The sequence below is a fragment of the Pimephales promelas genome, chromosome 24, assembly GCF_988280905.1.
Source record: "Pimephales promelas chromosome 24, fPimPro1.hap1.1, whole genome shotgun sequence".
NCBI lineage: Eukaryota > Metazoa > Chordata > Actinopteri > Cypriniformes > Leuciscidae > Pimephales > Pimephales promelas.
This window is the reverse complement of record NC_142792.1, coordinates 8,771,475-8,787,135: the sequence shown is the minus strand read 5'-3', so window position 1 is coordinate 8,787,135 and position 15,661 is coordinate 8,771,475. Positions and strand designations below refer to the sequence as shown.

The 15,661-nt window shown below is 36.1% G+C and overlaps 2 protein-coding genes across 12 annotated transcripts; one reads left to right on the top strand and one right to left on the bottom strand.

Moving 5' to 3' along the window:
- Window positions 1–872: 872 nt before the first annotated feature.
- On the bottom strand, window positions 873–6,054 carry calua (calumenin a). Its single transcript, XM_039668163.2, has 7 exons — window positions 5,907–6,054; window positions 4,546–4,782; window positions 4,165–4,358; window positions 3,501–3,667; window positions 2,665–2,725; window positions 2,076–2,275; window positions 873–1,987 (listed from the first exon to the last, which is right to left on the bottom strand). Exons 2-7 carry the CDS (start codon window positions 4,770–4,772, stop codon window positions 1,883–1,885), a joined length of 954 nt encoding a protein of 317 aa, XP_039524097.1. The 5' UTR covers window positions 4,773–4,782; window positions 5,907–6,054; the 3' UTR covers window positions 873–1,882.
- Window positions 6,055–6,176: 122 nt separating this feature from the next.
- Window positions 6,177–15,597, top strand: saxo6 (stabilizer of axonemal microtubules 6). 11 transcript variants are annotated; one of them, XM_089126656.1, is made up of 15 exons: window positions 6,177–6,289; window positions 7,255–7,360; window positions 7,472–7,779; window positions 8,535–8,669; window positions 9,119–9,295; window positions 9,738–9,868; window positions 10,115–10,211; window positions 10,683–10,715; window positions 12,023–12,225; window positions 12,314–12,550; window positions 12,683–12,816; window positions 13,016–13,152; window positions 13,231–13,474; window positions 14,909–14,974; window positions 15,321–15,597. In XM_089126656.1, exons 2-15 carry the CDS (start codon window positions 7,327–7,329, stop codon window positions 15,428–15,430), a joined length of 2,046 nt encoding a protein of 681 aa, XP_088982782.1. In that variant the 5' UTR covers window positions 6,177–6,289; window positions 7,255–7,326; the 3' UTR covers window positions 15,431–15,597. The 11 variants fall into 11 exon arrangements, with proteins under 11 accessions (XP_088982782.1, XP_088982781.1, XP_088982783.1 ...); XM_089126653.1 differs by lacking the exon at window positions 6,177–6,289 and adding an exon at window positions 6,492–6,634 and having other exon boundaries at window positions 14,909–14,959; XM_089126652.1 differs by lacking the exon at window positions 6,177–6,289 and adding an exon at window positions 6,495–6,634.
- The last annotated feature ends 64 nt before the right edge of the window (window positions 15,598–15,661 follow it).

Here is a 15,661-nt window from a genome sequence, read left to right as displayed (position 1 = left end):
CACTGGCTTCATGACGTTGGATCTGTAATATCTGTATCTATATTACCTCTGTACATGTTCTGTTGTAATTAGACATGCAGTGTGCATGAATTTGAACATGTTCACTGTTTTTTAGAATTAATAAAGATTTATATTGTTTGATGCATTTTTTTCTCTCTACCTGTTGGTTTCTATTAAATCAACTGAAATGCACTTTATCCCATTGCCCGAAAGACTAAAATCAACAAATCAATCGAGGATGATAGATTTAAATATGTTGATATATAACATATTACTTTCATATTCTATTTTTACCTATTAACTATACCTATTTCTATATTATCTTATATCTATATATTTATCTATTAACTTACAAGAAGTAGGTACAATAGGTTAAAAAACATAAATGCATGAGCAAAATCCATTTTGCGTTAGAATATAGACAGTATAGTGGCCAAAACTAGGAAATGGGCTTCTTTGCACTTTATTGAAACTTTGCACTTAATAAAACTAATGTGCGTTTTCCAATGAAGCTCAACTTTGGGCAGAACTTAACGAGGATTGGAAAAGACATTAAGCATGATATGCACAAAGTTTAGCGAGTAAATGCCTAGCAGAATGACTGCTGTAATCAAAAACAAAGGAGATCCCACAAAATATTTACCTTTTGCATCGGAGTTAATGTATATTTCGATTCCATGCTTTTTGTTTTTCAATGCTTTGTCTGCATAATACAATAAAACCCATAAGGTATTCTTCCCAATATAACAGTCTCCTCATATTTGGATTAGTGTCATTAAAAGTATTATTTTAATTTTCTTCTATTTTATATTTCTTCTATTATTTGGAACTCAAACGAAATGAAAGACAGAAAGTAATACTGAAAAAAGATAATCGGTCATAATTCTTTATTGACAATTTGTTCTTTTCAAGATACAGCTATCGAGTTAAAACAGCACCATTTGAAGGAAGTCACCTGAAAACCTTAGGTGCTAAAACATTTTATATAGGAAAGAAATGTGTTAAATGGACCACAAAGGATGCTGCTATGCTTGTCACATGGCAAATTTGTAACAAACAACAAACTATTCAGCAATGTGTTCGATTGGACCTTATGAACCAAAATTATTTGAAGTTTTAGACATATAGCTCAAACTGAAGATCCAAATCAAATAGAAAATTAGTGACAGGCACAATGAGAGATGAGAATCTAGGAGTCTTTAAGAATACACAAATCTAATATTGATAGAAATTCATGGGAAATGTGAATGAAGATGATTTTAAAAAAAAAAAATATAGAAAGAAAACAGTATATTGCCTTTAAAGAGAAACGGGGAGGGTCCACATGAATCAATGTTTGTGCCAATACACACAGGAGAGAAATGTGAGATTATTTGTATAAAGCTATAAACATATTCACATAAATGTGTAAATATATACATATATTTTATACCTATTTGTATAAACCCTCAAAAGAAATCAATCTGAGAGCTTTCAGTACAGTATCCTAATGAACAGGACTGTGAACAGCAAGGGGAGCTGATCATACATCAGTAACATGTATAAAACTGCCTTGAATTTAGTTCTGAATAAACAGATTTGCATTATCAAATATAAATAGTAATTGAAATGATAAAAATGATGTACATGGACCACGATTCCAAAGACAGATCAAACAAACACTCATAACACACTTTACAGTAAAAAAAAAAAAAAAAAACTAAATAAGACTGCATGACGTGAATGCATTTCCATGTGCAAAAAGAGAAAACAATCTATCAAGTGAACTAAATCTGAGGATTTAGTGTTGTATTATGTTGAATCAATATAAAATAAATTATATACTTTTACCAAAACAAGTTCAAAAGTAATTTTCTATTATACTAGAAAAAAAAAAAAAGAATTAAAACTCATCATGTCGAACTAACGCCTCCCCAAAGTCAGTCGCTTGACTTCCCACAAACAAATCGTACTTGTTGAGTACTTCCTCTTTGGTGAGTTTGCCATCCTGAAAAACAATGTGACCAGCAACTCAGTTTAAATGATTTCAATGATAACTTTATAAAAGCTGACAAAATTAGTTATGGCGGGCTTACCTTGTCGGTGTCGGACTCGTACACCAGATGCTTTGCTTCGGCTTCTGCGTGGTCATAGTCGGCCGGCAGGATCCAGTCCATGGTTTCCTCTTTGTCCATCTTTCCATCCTTGTTCTTGTCTCTAAACTCTGAAAACTGCTCTCGCTCTGTCGCCACCCATTCTGGCTCGTCCATTTCATCCTCATGGTTGTACATGTCGCCTGACATTCAAACAAACTCAACTGATTTTAAGCTATAACTACACATTTACTTCTTTATGCAATGTATAAAAACTAGGGCTGTCAAACGATTATATATATATATATATATATATATATATATATATATATAAATAAATACACACACATGCATATATATTTAAGAAAAAAATATTAATTTATATAAAATATTTATATATAATATAAATTATATATACATTTATATAAAGTATATACATGAAAATATTTATATACTGTATATAAAATAATTATACACCGTGCACCCATATATATTATGTAAACACAAACTTTTATTTTGGATGCGATTAATCGCGATTAATCGTTTGACAGCCCTAATAAAAATATATGAAACTTTTCTGTATTCCACTTACCAATATACTCCTCTAGGTCGATAAAACCATCACCATTCTTATCAATATCCTCCATTGTTTCCTGATGATAAATTTAAGGAGGAAGATCAGTGACTTAGGCAGGCGAAAATTACATTTAAAACAGGAAACATCCTAAGCAGATTCCATGAACTTCCTTTATAAATGTGCTGATGGGCAAAATTTGTCAGTGCACAAAATAAAGAAGAAAAAAGAGAGTTTGTTGTATTACGTTCTAATCAACGTCACCAGTATTTTTATTTTTAAAATTTTTATTTTTTCTATTCTGGAATGAACACCCACTTTCTATGATCCAATCAATTCCAAATGGATAAAATTATGCCACACTCTATTTTCCTCACTGAATTACACATTTCACTTTGGGGTTGGTATTTTTTTCTTTACTTAAAAACTTAATACTTTTAGTTAGCAATGGTGCTTAAAAATTTATCAAAAGTGGCAGTGAAGACATTTAAAATGTCACAAAAATAGATTTCAAATTAAAGCTGTCCTTTTGTACAGATTTCCAGCGCATGAGATTAAATTAACACTTCGTTCCCATGATTTGTGCACGATATAATAATCCATTCCCTCGTTTTACTAAATCATGCATGATGCAATATAATAATTTTCCCCCTGTCTTACTAAATTGTGGGCTTGCTGTAATAATTTGTTCCCTTGTTTAGTTAAAAAAGGAAGGAATTTTGCCCGCAAGTGGCGTAAACTCCAAACTTTTGAACGGTAGTGTGTGCGTCAAATTACAAAAGTAAAATGGGATGCGAACAGGTTTCACAATAATTTAGCCTGGGATAAAACTAACCTAATAGAAATAGACTCACCAACACAACAATGTCCTTCATATGTTCATACTCCTCAGGGTGTAGGAAGGCAGTGAACTCCTCTTTGTCAGCGATGTGGTCTCCATTTCCATCAGCCATTTTAAAGCGCCGTTCATCTCTGGCCATCATCTGCTTGTAGTTGTAGCCATCATCAGGTTCAGGATCATCTAGAAAAACAGACAGCAAATACTAATTTGTGCAATTCTTCTTGACAATTCAGTCATTTGCTCACTCATGTTGTTCCAAATCTGTATGACTGACTTTCTTCTCTGGAACACAAAATATGACATTTTGAAGAACTGTTTTTGTTGACATTTACATTTATTCATTTAGCTGATGCAAAGCGACTAATTGCTTTATATGTCAGAGGTCCCACGCCTTTGGAGCAACTTAAGTTAAGTGTCTTGCTCTGGGACACATTGGTGTCTCGCAGTGGATTAGAACCCGGGTATCTCACACCAAAGGTATGGGTCTTATCCACTGCGCCATCACCACCCCTTGTTCATAAAATGAAAGTCAGTGGCATCTAAAACAACATTGGATGCCACGGACTTTCATTATATGATAAAAAAACCAGACATTTTTAAAAACATCTTTTTTGTTCCACATCAGAAAGAAATTCAATCAAGTTTGGAATTACAATAAAAAGAGACTGCATTTTTACCAAGGTAGGTGCCGTATGTGATATTCTTGTATTCATCCCAAGAGATCATGCCATCATTATTCATGTCAAAATCCTTCCATTGCCTATCCACATTGTCATAGATGTACTTTTTTTGAGCCTTTTTGATCCATGCTTTCAGCTCAGCCTCTGTGACAAAACCATCCTCGTCTGCATCAATCTTATCCACAATTTTACTGAAAGGCAAAATAAGAAAAACAAAAGGAAATTCACTATAAGAATGTCCTCTCTTAATTATTTTTTTTGCACAGTCACATATTTTGCTGGAAACCACCAACTCTCAAAAGAAAATAATGACTTCCACTCATTTTTGTTGCAGCAAATCACTGCTAAATGCCCCTTAACACTCAGCACAATCCTTACGCAAGCCTATCCTTGCTTTCCTCTGGGGTCAGGTCATCAAAAGACTTGGCTTCCTCCTCCCCAAGGAATGCATCGTGGTCATAATCAAAGTTTGCGCCATCGTCGTGCTCTTTGCTGCTGAGCTGCGCATCATGGTGGACACGGTCCTTCTTCTCTGTGGGTTTGCTGGTGGCATAAACCACACACAGAGCAAAGCACATCAACAGAGGCCTAATCTCCATCTTCATCTTGTAAGCTCTGAGGAAAGAGAGAGCAAATATTAATATATGTCCCAAATCCCTTTTAAACTAAAATAATACTGACCACAAGAATTTCCAGTGTGGCTATGTTTGAATAAACCACTATGCAAACATAACTAAGTGAGTTAACAAGGTCTGTTTGAATCAGTGTGTGTAAACAATGTGTGTGTTTGAGTAAGAAGTGTGAAATACATGGCTGCATTTATAGGGTCAAAAATACAGTAAAACAGTAATATTGCTGTAATATTATTAAAATTTTAATTTAAATTTATTCCTGTGATGGCAAAGCTGAATTTTCAGCATCATACTTCAGTGTCACGTGATCATTCAGAAATATTATGAATAGAAAGTTCAAAAGAACAGAATTGATTTGAAAAAGTAAAGACATTTATAATGCTACAGAAGATTTATGTTTCTTTTCGACAATTTAATTTGTCCTTGTTGAATGAAAGTGTTACATCCTTCCACCAAAAAAAAAAAAATAATACTAATAAAAACTGACCCCGAAGAGCCTGAACCTTTGAACGGTAGTGTAAATGTGTGTAGCAGGGGAAAGAGAACCATCATGACTGACAAATTATCAGACAGAAATGCAATAATAATGTTATTACAATGACCAGTATCATGCCTTTAAATAATTTCAATCTAAATCAGATATTAGTCACACCAGAAATAAATTACAAACAATGACTGCTTAGCAGTTTAATGGTTAAAATATACGTAAACAAAGACTGAGACAGATATGTTCCAAAAGCACAAATAGACGCCAGCATGTTACCTTTCGGCACATATAAGATACTATGGCAGTCTCGGTCACCATTCACTTTTATTATATGGAAAGAATGCAATGAACGCAAATGGTGACTAGGGCCGTCTGTCCTCTAACATTCTAGTTTTGTTTTCCACAAATGAAAGAAAGACATTTATAACAACATATGTACCCTAATATTAGGGTGAGACAATGATAACAGAATTTTAATTTAGAGGTATCCCTTTAATTATCAATACCAACTGTCCCTTTAAGTGAGTCGTCATTAACGTTACAACGCACACGGTCAGGCAATGCAACGATCAAACATATTTCTATAGAACAAACAAACGCGTATAAAAATACAAACTTACCAAGATATAGTACGAGGCCGAAAATCTCAGACACAATACTGGGGGTCTTTAGTTCAATCTGCAAACCCCTGTGCCACACCGTTTTTCGGACGAGAGCAACGATGCGATCCAATCACAGCGCGAGAAGTGAAATCCATCCACTGCCATTGGGCCACTTCAGCACTACAAACCCCGGATGCAACGGAAACCGTTGTTTAATAATGCGCTGACTCCACGCACTCTCTTTTAATTGGCTACAGTCGAACGGAAAACCAATCAGCACAAGATACTACAAAATCGGTTGATGCGTCGCTCAGGCCGTTGTTCATACAGTGAATTGTCTTATTGGGTACGTCTTGCCACGTCCCCAAATTTGAGAGAGACCCGCAAATCCTCATGGAAAGGTGCTAACATTCGTTATAACTACATAAACCAAACAGATGTTGGTAGATATTTGTAAAAGCTATCAAAGTAGTTATTATCGGCCTCGATTTTTAATGATTGGGTGGCCGGGTTACCTAAAAACTGACTCCAGGTTCAGCCATTGATGCGTTTTACCACACTTTTACACTTTTACATTTGTAAAAGTGTAAAACATTTACCACAATTACACTTACTAATCTATATAATATCATATAGATAGATATTACACTACAAAACACGTGGTGCAGTGAAGCGTCATAACAAAGCGGCTTACAGCCGTGCGCATGCGCGTATCGTGGGACGCCGACGCTGCAGCCCTCACCAAGGTAACAGCTCGAGCCTGCAACCGAATCTCACACCAGAGTTCCAAAAAAAAAAAAAAACACTTCTTTTGTTCACGGACCTCTTTGTGCACTAGTCGCCATTAGCTCTGACTCAAAATGACTGTGCATTTTAAGGTGAGTTATATAAATTATCCATTGGAAACGATTTTTTTAACACAGATTGAAGGTGCACGCGCTTGTGCGACGTCATTTGTTTAAGGAACAGAGCGCGCGCTGCAGAAGACATGGTTTCAGTTTTGATATTTAGTCTGGTTGTTTAACATTACTTTTAGGTAACCAAATAAACATTCATATTAATTATAGTAAAGTATAGTTTACGCTTTGCCGAAAACAAAGAGAAACAACGTGACTGTATTAAGAAACATGTTAAACTTAAACGGTAAACCCTTTACAACCTATTGTCGGGACTTCCTGTTATTTCTTGAAGTTTGTGCGCGGACAATGGCATCAAGATTATCCAGTTGTCAGCTAAGAGCTAGTTATTAGTAACCATGGCTTTTCTGATGATTCAGAAATGTAATTAGTTATGGCGCATATTTAAATATACCGATTTACTTGTGCTATAAAATGTACTTGTTTCTGTTATGCTCTTCTTCTAATAGGGAATCAGCGAATATCGAAGTAAATACAAGAGTCGAACAACACGACCAAGAAGCGATTCTCCACATCGCAGGATGCGACTGGCAGGATTGTCCTCTGACCAGTCAAGTATGTTATAGATAGATAAATTGATATAAAAAATATAAAAAAATGAATAAACTTATCGCATTAATAAATTGGTTAATATTAAACTGATTGATCTTTTTCTATCATTTATAGGAATTACTCGGGAACCCCAATTCACATCCAAAAGAAAAGGGCAATATTATCCACCTCAGGTATCCAGTTCTTTCCACTGGAAAGGGCATGTTTCATCTCCACAGCTTCTGGAGAAGAGCAGGCCTGTCACACATCCTGCTGTCACACCTGTGCTCAGAGCCTCTAGTGCAGAAAGAGAGGAGACCCCTCTAGCCCCTAGAGACCCCGTGCCACCAGAGGGCACCACTACCCCATCCCACCAATTACAAGCAGATGCACAAGCAGCCCAGACATCCACCAGTGCTGCAGACCAGCAGAGACTAAATGGGGTGAGTGTTAAAAGTGTATATTGGTGCAAAGTTGGGTTGGAGAAGATTCCTTTGTGTTTCTTTACCACAATTAATTTCACACAATCACAATTCTGGAAATCTCCTCAACAATAACCAATGTGGATCATCCACATGGATGATGGGACGGCAGCCATAGTGCGCCAGAATGCCCACCGCACACCAGCTTATTGGTAGAGAGGAGACTGAGTGATGAAGCCAATTGGTATATATGGGGATGATTTGGAGGCCATGATGGATAGAGGCCAATGGGCAAATTTGGCCAGGATGCCGGGGTTACACCCCTACTCTTTCGAAAGACATCCTGGGATTTTTTTTTTTTTGTGACCACAGAGAGTCAGCACCTCGGTTTAATGTCTCATCCGAAGGACGGTGCTTTATGACAGTATAGAGTCCCCATTAATATACTGAGGTATTAGGCCCCACTCAGTCCACAGGGTGAGCGCCCCCTGCTGGCCTCACTAACAGCAACCTGGTTTTCCCAGAAGGTCTCCCATCCAGATACTATTACAGGGTCAACCCTGCTTAGCTTCCGTGGGTCTTGGGCTATAGGGGATATTATTTCATGATCTCATGAATATTTACATATTTAAAGGCCAAGTCTTAATATATATTAGAATATAGTTTTTTACATTTTTATGACCATAATTGGTGTATAACAATTTGAATTGTATTATTAACTAACAATACCACCATCAATGCAGTTACTGTAATTTAGAGCTTGTATTGTCTATTAGATTAACCATGCACTGCGGAAAAAAGCAGGACTGAGGTCTGAGCAACAGAGAAATGGCCGTTTGAGCTCAGAGTACCAGCGACAGTTCATGTGGAAAACGCCGGTGGCCGATTCGCCTCTGCTTGCTGCACACGAGGTACTTCCTTGCAATTTTATCAGCACTGTCACAGTTCAAAATAATTTTTAACATCTCGCATAGGCTTGCGTTCAGACCCTGGCCTGATTAACTGACATATCATTGGGCCGAGCACTTTTGCTCACCTGAAGTGTTTTCTTATATTTTAAGATATGAATTATTGATGCGTATTTGAATGCCTTGATTGTTTTTTGTGTGCATTTCTTACCTATAAAAACACTCTTCCAGTAGATGGCAGTACAGTTTTGCATGCCACTGTTTATTTTCTACACACACACACACACTCATAAATATGTGTGTGTGTGTGTGTGTGTGTGTGTGTGTGTTATAATTGTGATATTATGAATTTTATTTATTTATTTATAATTAATAAAATTGTAATTATTCCTATTATTTATTATTTAATCATGGACCTTTTGTTGTTCTGGATAATTTCATGTCTGTTTTAGATGTTGTACAGTAACAATAGAGCCATCCCACCCTTCAAATCAAACCCTGTAATTTTCGAGAGCGAGTACAAGAGAAGTTTCAAAGGATCACCTCCTCCCAGACCACCGCGCTTGAGGCGAGATGTGGAACAATTTGAGGTCCCTCTGCTTCATACAGAGAACACAACCCAAGAGAAGGTACATTGAAATATGCACCTTATTTTGAACGTAAGATCGGGTGGGGGCATTTGTAACTTGAAAGGCTTCCAGTGTCATTCGCTTCCACTTAATTTAATTTGGTATTTGCTGTCATACTATTTTAATTAGCATGATCATAAACAAACTCTTTGTAGTGCAAATAGATTTACCGTTTACTGCCCTTTGTTATTCTTCGAGTTATTTCCCTATAGTTGCTAATAAATGGGAAGTTGCACACATTCAAAGAAAATCACTTAGTTTTGCGTCACTCAGTTCTTTGCATATACATTCAGCTTAGTCACATAAATCAAACTTTCCAAGTATGACAGCATCAGTATGTAGCTGGATAAACCAGTTTCAGCAACCTATTGTTAGGGCACCTGTATGGGCCACTTGATCAAACCCTGACCCTGTGCTTTTGCCTAAATGCCCACCATACCAGAGGAAGAGGAAGAAGAAGAAGGAGCGACAACACAGCAGGAAGTCAAGCCCCGAAGAGGAAGTCACCTATCTACAGAAACAGGAAATGAGGTCACCTTGTGCCCCAAGAGACCCTTCACCCAAGGCTATCAGGTGACTGTTGTAGTTCTGTTTTTTTTTTTTTTCTCAGTCCTGTAAAAAACAAACAAAAAAAAAAACGGAAAATTAATTTCATATGGCCGTTTCATGCATTATGCTTAATCAGCACATAAGCACAACATATTTATTTTGACACCCGTATTTTTTGAACAGGTTGCAATTATAAATTCTTCAAATTGTGTCTTTTTTTTTTTAATCCACACGAGTATTTACCAGTCTCCCTCTTTTTCTGTTTGGCAGGAAGGTGAAAACTGAGTACAGATCCAACTTTCGTTCTCCCATCCAATACAGCTACAGAGATAAAGCGTGGGTGAAGGTCAGACCTGCAAAGGAGGAGGTGAGCTTCTGGAAAAAGAAAGCACATCTATGGGAACAAAAGTGTGGGCCTAAAATAAAAATAAAATTCAAGATTTAAAGAGTTAGTTCACTCAAAAAATGTCATCATTTCACCCTCATGTCGTTCCAAACCCATAAGACTTGAAGATACTTTAATTTAAATCTGAGAGATTTTCTGACCCTCCATTGAAAGTCCAGGCAACTACAAACTTGCAGCTTTAAAAATTTCTAAATTAGTTTAAATCTTAAAGTATTTCTAGAACTTCAGCTAAATAATGTTCACTAGGGTGACTTGAACACAGCAAATAAAAAATGACCGGAGGGTATGACTGCTACTATAGTAATTCAAGAGCAATTCTGACACCCATTACATGAAAGCTTGAGCTGTGGTTGATTATAGTGGCAGAGCTATAAGGAAACAGTTCCTGTATATAATCTCTCTAATCACTGGTCTGTGTGATTAATCTTGCAGGAGTGTGATGATTTTCACGAGTGGTATCATGAGGTAACTCTACCGCCTGTTACATCCATTTTCTAGCTGCTGCTGCTGTTGTCTCAGCAGATACCTTCATTTGCTTGTGTGTATCTGTTCTGTGCTGCCACATCAAATGTATGACATCATTCAAACTTCGACTAAATGGTATCATCTCATATAGACCTAGACTCGAACTGTCTGTGTGTGTGTTCAATCTGTGTATGTGTGCATGTGGGATCAATCATCAAGATGTTATCTGTCAGCATACTTGGAACTTTGAAGTTGTCTGTGGTTTTGCTGTTTTTTTTTTTTGGTTTTTTTTGCTTTCAGGTGTAACCCTATATTGACTTTTGGCTCACTCACTGATTATATAAAAGCATAGCTAAACATTAAGGCACAGTTCATAACATCTAATTGTACTTTTATTTATTTACTTATTTGTATATTAATTAATTATTCATTAAGCAGTGAATTACAAATGAGAGTAGGAACAGAATAGATCTTATTAGCATTGATATTTATATTTAATTAGCATATTGGAGGAGCCAACGTTATTGCCCAATTTCAAAAGAAAATCATAACAATACACAGCTGGAATATACCGTAAATTAAATTGACAGAGGGGGACCAAAATAATAATAATCTTTTTGTAAAAAGATAGTATAATTAATATTTGTCATATTATACTGTATAATTTATCACCTATTTCTTCATTTGTATGAGACTGTCACACTATGGTTTTCGGATCATGCTGACCCTGTAAAAACAAAGTAACTTTTGTAAGACAGAAGTACTAGATTTTAGGTTATGGTGTCAAGTATGCTTCAATGCAACTTTTATGCAAGTCTTGCCATATGGGACAGAGGTGTCTTTTTGAGTCAGCTCTTTAGGAGCGGAGGATGACAGCCTCCACTTTTACACGCATTCTCCACGGGTTTCGAAGCGGATCTGACAATGTTGCATGATCTGAATTTATATTGATTCATCAAATTTTTGTTAAGCATGTATAATTATAATATCAGGGCTCAATAATACATTTTCCCACAGAAAATTTAGATTTTTTTTTTTCCCCCACCTCAGAAAACATATGTTTATACATGTTTGAAAGAAATATATTTTCATGACAAAAAAAAGTTTACTACTTTTAAAATGTAATTTTTGTCAACTGGCCCAAAGTCTTGAGTCGAAATGTTGAGTCGTTAATATTTAAAACAGTGTTTTTCCTGGGCTTGCTGTGAATTATCAGTCGTCTTGTCTACACATTTTATCTGCAGCGTTGCCCTATTTTTCCAGGCTCTGATTTATCACTATTCTAAAGTTCTGCTGTTTTTCGACAGGTGCAGGAGCTACGTGAGAAGGCAGAGGCCTACAGGAAACGGGCATGGGGAACTCATTTTTCTCGGCAACACTTGAATCAGATCCTGTCAGATCACAACTGGATGTGGGAGCCTTCAAATGGCTCCTCCTCATCCTCCATTGAATCTGAAGCCTGCAGAAGCACCAGTAGCAGCCCTATCATTGAGGCTCTGGACCTGGCCAGGTGAGCAGAGCTCAGGGATCACAGTTATGATGGTCAGTTCAGAGCTTTCTTTTATTAATGACCTGGTCGCTTTGGCATGTCTACTTAGGGCTGGCAGTACCAGGGCAAGCTCTAGCCCTGGACCTTCTGCTTCTGTGGCAGCCAGCAGGAGAAGCTCTCTTGGAGAGGAACCCACCCTCCCTGTGCAGAGGAAGTTGGCATGGGATGAGGAAGAGGGACACGGAGAGAGAAATGAGTCTGAGATTTCACAGGAAGAGTTCACAGTTAAAAAAAATCAGTGGTATCCAAAAGATGATCATGGAAACATTAAGGAGAGAAATGACAGGTATGTGATTGTTGTTTCTCTGAATTGTCACCTCACCTCAGTTGCTTTTGAGATAAGAGAACCCGCCAACACTAGAACCAACGTGGACAAAACACTCGTTTTTCATTTAGACGTTTCTCATATCTGTTGTAGGTTGCAGCTATTGGAAACTGAGTCATCATTGATGGTGGACGGGTCTGAAGATGCGGGCAGATTACCAACCCCCAAACTGAAGACCATGCAGACTGTACAAAGAACGCATCATGATCGGACAACTCCAGCTACTGGTAACAAACATACTTAACAATACTTTCAAAAGTTTAGGCCACATTGACCTATTAACAATGAAAATGAATCTAACCCTCTTGTTCGTTAGACATACTTTGCAATCAATTAAGGGGGAAAAAGAATAATATATATATATATATAATATATATATATATATATATATTTTGTTTTTTTAAATTTATTTATTAATTTAATTAGGAGGAGCTTTGCTGGTCTCTCCTCCGAAGATCAAACATTCCTCCAGGAAAGTTAAGAGGAGTGAGCCACCTTTAGGAAAATCTCACTCTCCTTATAAACATATCATAGATGGCTCTCCACAGCAGCCACACAGTAAGGTACATGATTCTTAATTCAAGTACGCAATATTATGTCATATATTGTCTTCAGATTTCAATCTCCATTGTATTACGAAGGCTGAGAATGGAAGTTTGCCACGTTCCCCACCGGCTGCTGGCCTGATCACAGTAGATCTACTTCCCATGCGTGAAGATGCTTGGCCTGAGGATAAGGAAGCGAAAGCGACAGACTACACCCCCCATCCAAGACAACCCAAGCCAACACAAAAACAACAGACCAGCCACTGTCACAAAGCTGCTGTCTCTCCACTTCCCAACAGAATTCAGGGCACAATGAGAAACCAGGAGTTTCAGCATAATGGTATGCTTCCTTTTAGCATCCACTGATGTAGATCCATGGGAGTTTTATTATGAAAAGCCTACCGATCGCAGCTTTTATGAATTCACACTGAGCGTTAACAAGCTTTAGAGACATTTATGCACGTTAGAAGTGAACATTTTAGTTTGTGCTACAAAAAAATGCCTTTATTTGATTGCGTGATCATCAATCCATACATAGGAAGAAAAACCGCCACTCTATAAGCACGCAATTGAAACGTGACTGAGTCATTTACCAGCAGAAGGAGTAGAGGGAGGTTAGGTTACCGCCAGCAATAGGGGGAGAATAATCTAGGTCAGTCTCCTGTTGTCTTTTTTGTGTCTGTTTAGTTTTTTCCACTAACGTCAGTACATTAGTTTGGTACAGCTGTATTGTCCTCATGCTAACGGGTCAGATTTTCCCTGGTCCTCCTGGAGTCATTTATTCCAAAAGATTATTTAACTTCTATCAAGTGTAGTTAATACACCTATTGATTGATGTATATTTGCGTATCTCCTAATTATGACAATTCAAGGGAACTCATAATTTGAATTATTGCATTTATACCTCGAAGGCAGTTGACATTAATAAGTTCTTTGAAAAGTCTCATTCAAAAAAACAGTTTTTAGATAATTAACAAGATAATTAACAACAAAGAATGTTTTTATTAATATTATTCATCAATGACATTAATAATATTAATAATTCTTAATAATTCATCAATAATATCTGTATTCATCAAAGACATTAAATTGATCAACAGTGACTTTAAAGACACATTTGCAAAATATTTTTATTTCAAATAAAATTACACAAAAATATTAATATTATAACTGTTTAAAACTGTGATAATAATAAAAAAAGCACCAAATAAGCATATTAAAATGATTCCTGATCATTAAAATGACTGAAGAGTTATAGCTACTGAAAATGGCTTTGCCATTGTAGGAATAAACATCAATATACATCAAATTTATAAAAAATAGAAAACATTTTATTTATTTATTTTTAAAATCACAATAAAATTTCACAATGTTAATGTTTACTGTATTTTCTTAATCAAATAAATGCAGCTTGGTGAGCATAAGAGACATGTCTTTATAAACTACTAAAAATCATTATAAACTACTGCCAAATTTGACTTTATTTCCCTGCCAGTTTTGAGAATTAGGTAATCAACTTTAAATGAAAAAATATGTCAATAAATGAAATTGTCAGTTGTTATATCTGACCATTGGTCTTACTCTAACCTAATGTAGTTAAGTTGATTACATCAAATTAAACAAGATATTGTTGACTTGTACGTCCAGTCAACATTACAAAACATGTACAGTGTAGACAGTGGAAATTACGTGATTAAGTTTCACTGCCTATGATGTTACGTTCATTTATGTAATCCACCCATATATTATTACAATATCCTCTTTGTGTTAATAGGTAACCTGGGAATTTTTCGTCCAGATCCAGAGTTTCCTGAATCTGTTTCTAGTATGTCAGAGAATGGTAAAATCATCTTCTTAATATTTGCACATATGAGCTGCCATAAGCAGTTACAGACAGTTACTTAATGCTTTTATGACTGTCTAGCATTTTTAGTTGGAACAGAAATTAGATCAACGCGTCTTTTGATGTGGCGCGCATATCAAGAACACCTAATGCATTTCATATCACTGGTTTCATTGATTGCATGTCTGCACTGTTTGTGCATATGCTTCCCTTAATTACTAATTTATGGAAACAGTAATGTCTTCTATGAAATGATTGTTTTATAATTATAATGATATGAAATATTATTCTTATATATTTCTCATTGAACATTTTTAAAATCTCTTTTTCATATTAAATCCAGATGATAAGATGTCCCAGATCTCGTCTAGATCAGCAGCCTCATGCTCCATGGCCTCTGAGATCTTGGGCCGCGCTCAGAGAAGGAAGGAGGAATTCTGGGGAAAGCACTAATGTGTCAAAGCCCATTCATCAGCTGTGCATTGACCTTAAAAATAGACATTTACTCCTCAGGATGTAAACATGAAATTTCTTTCTCCTAGTTTTAAAAATCTGATTCCTTTTTGTGATAGTCTGGTATTTAAAAATGAAGAAAAGAGATTTGTTATATATTTTTTTAATTTACTTACAATTTTAATATGACTAGACAAATTCTGTAAAAATGATTTTGCTGATTTAACGCTA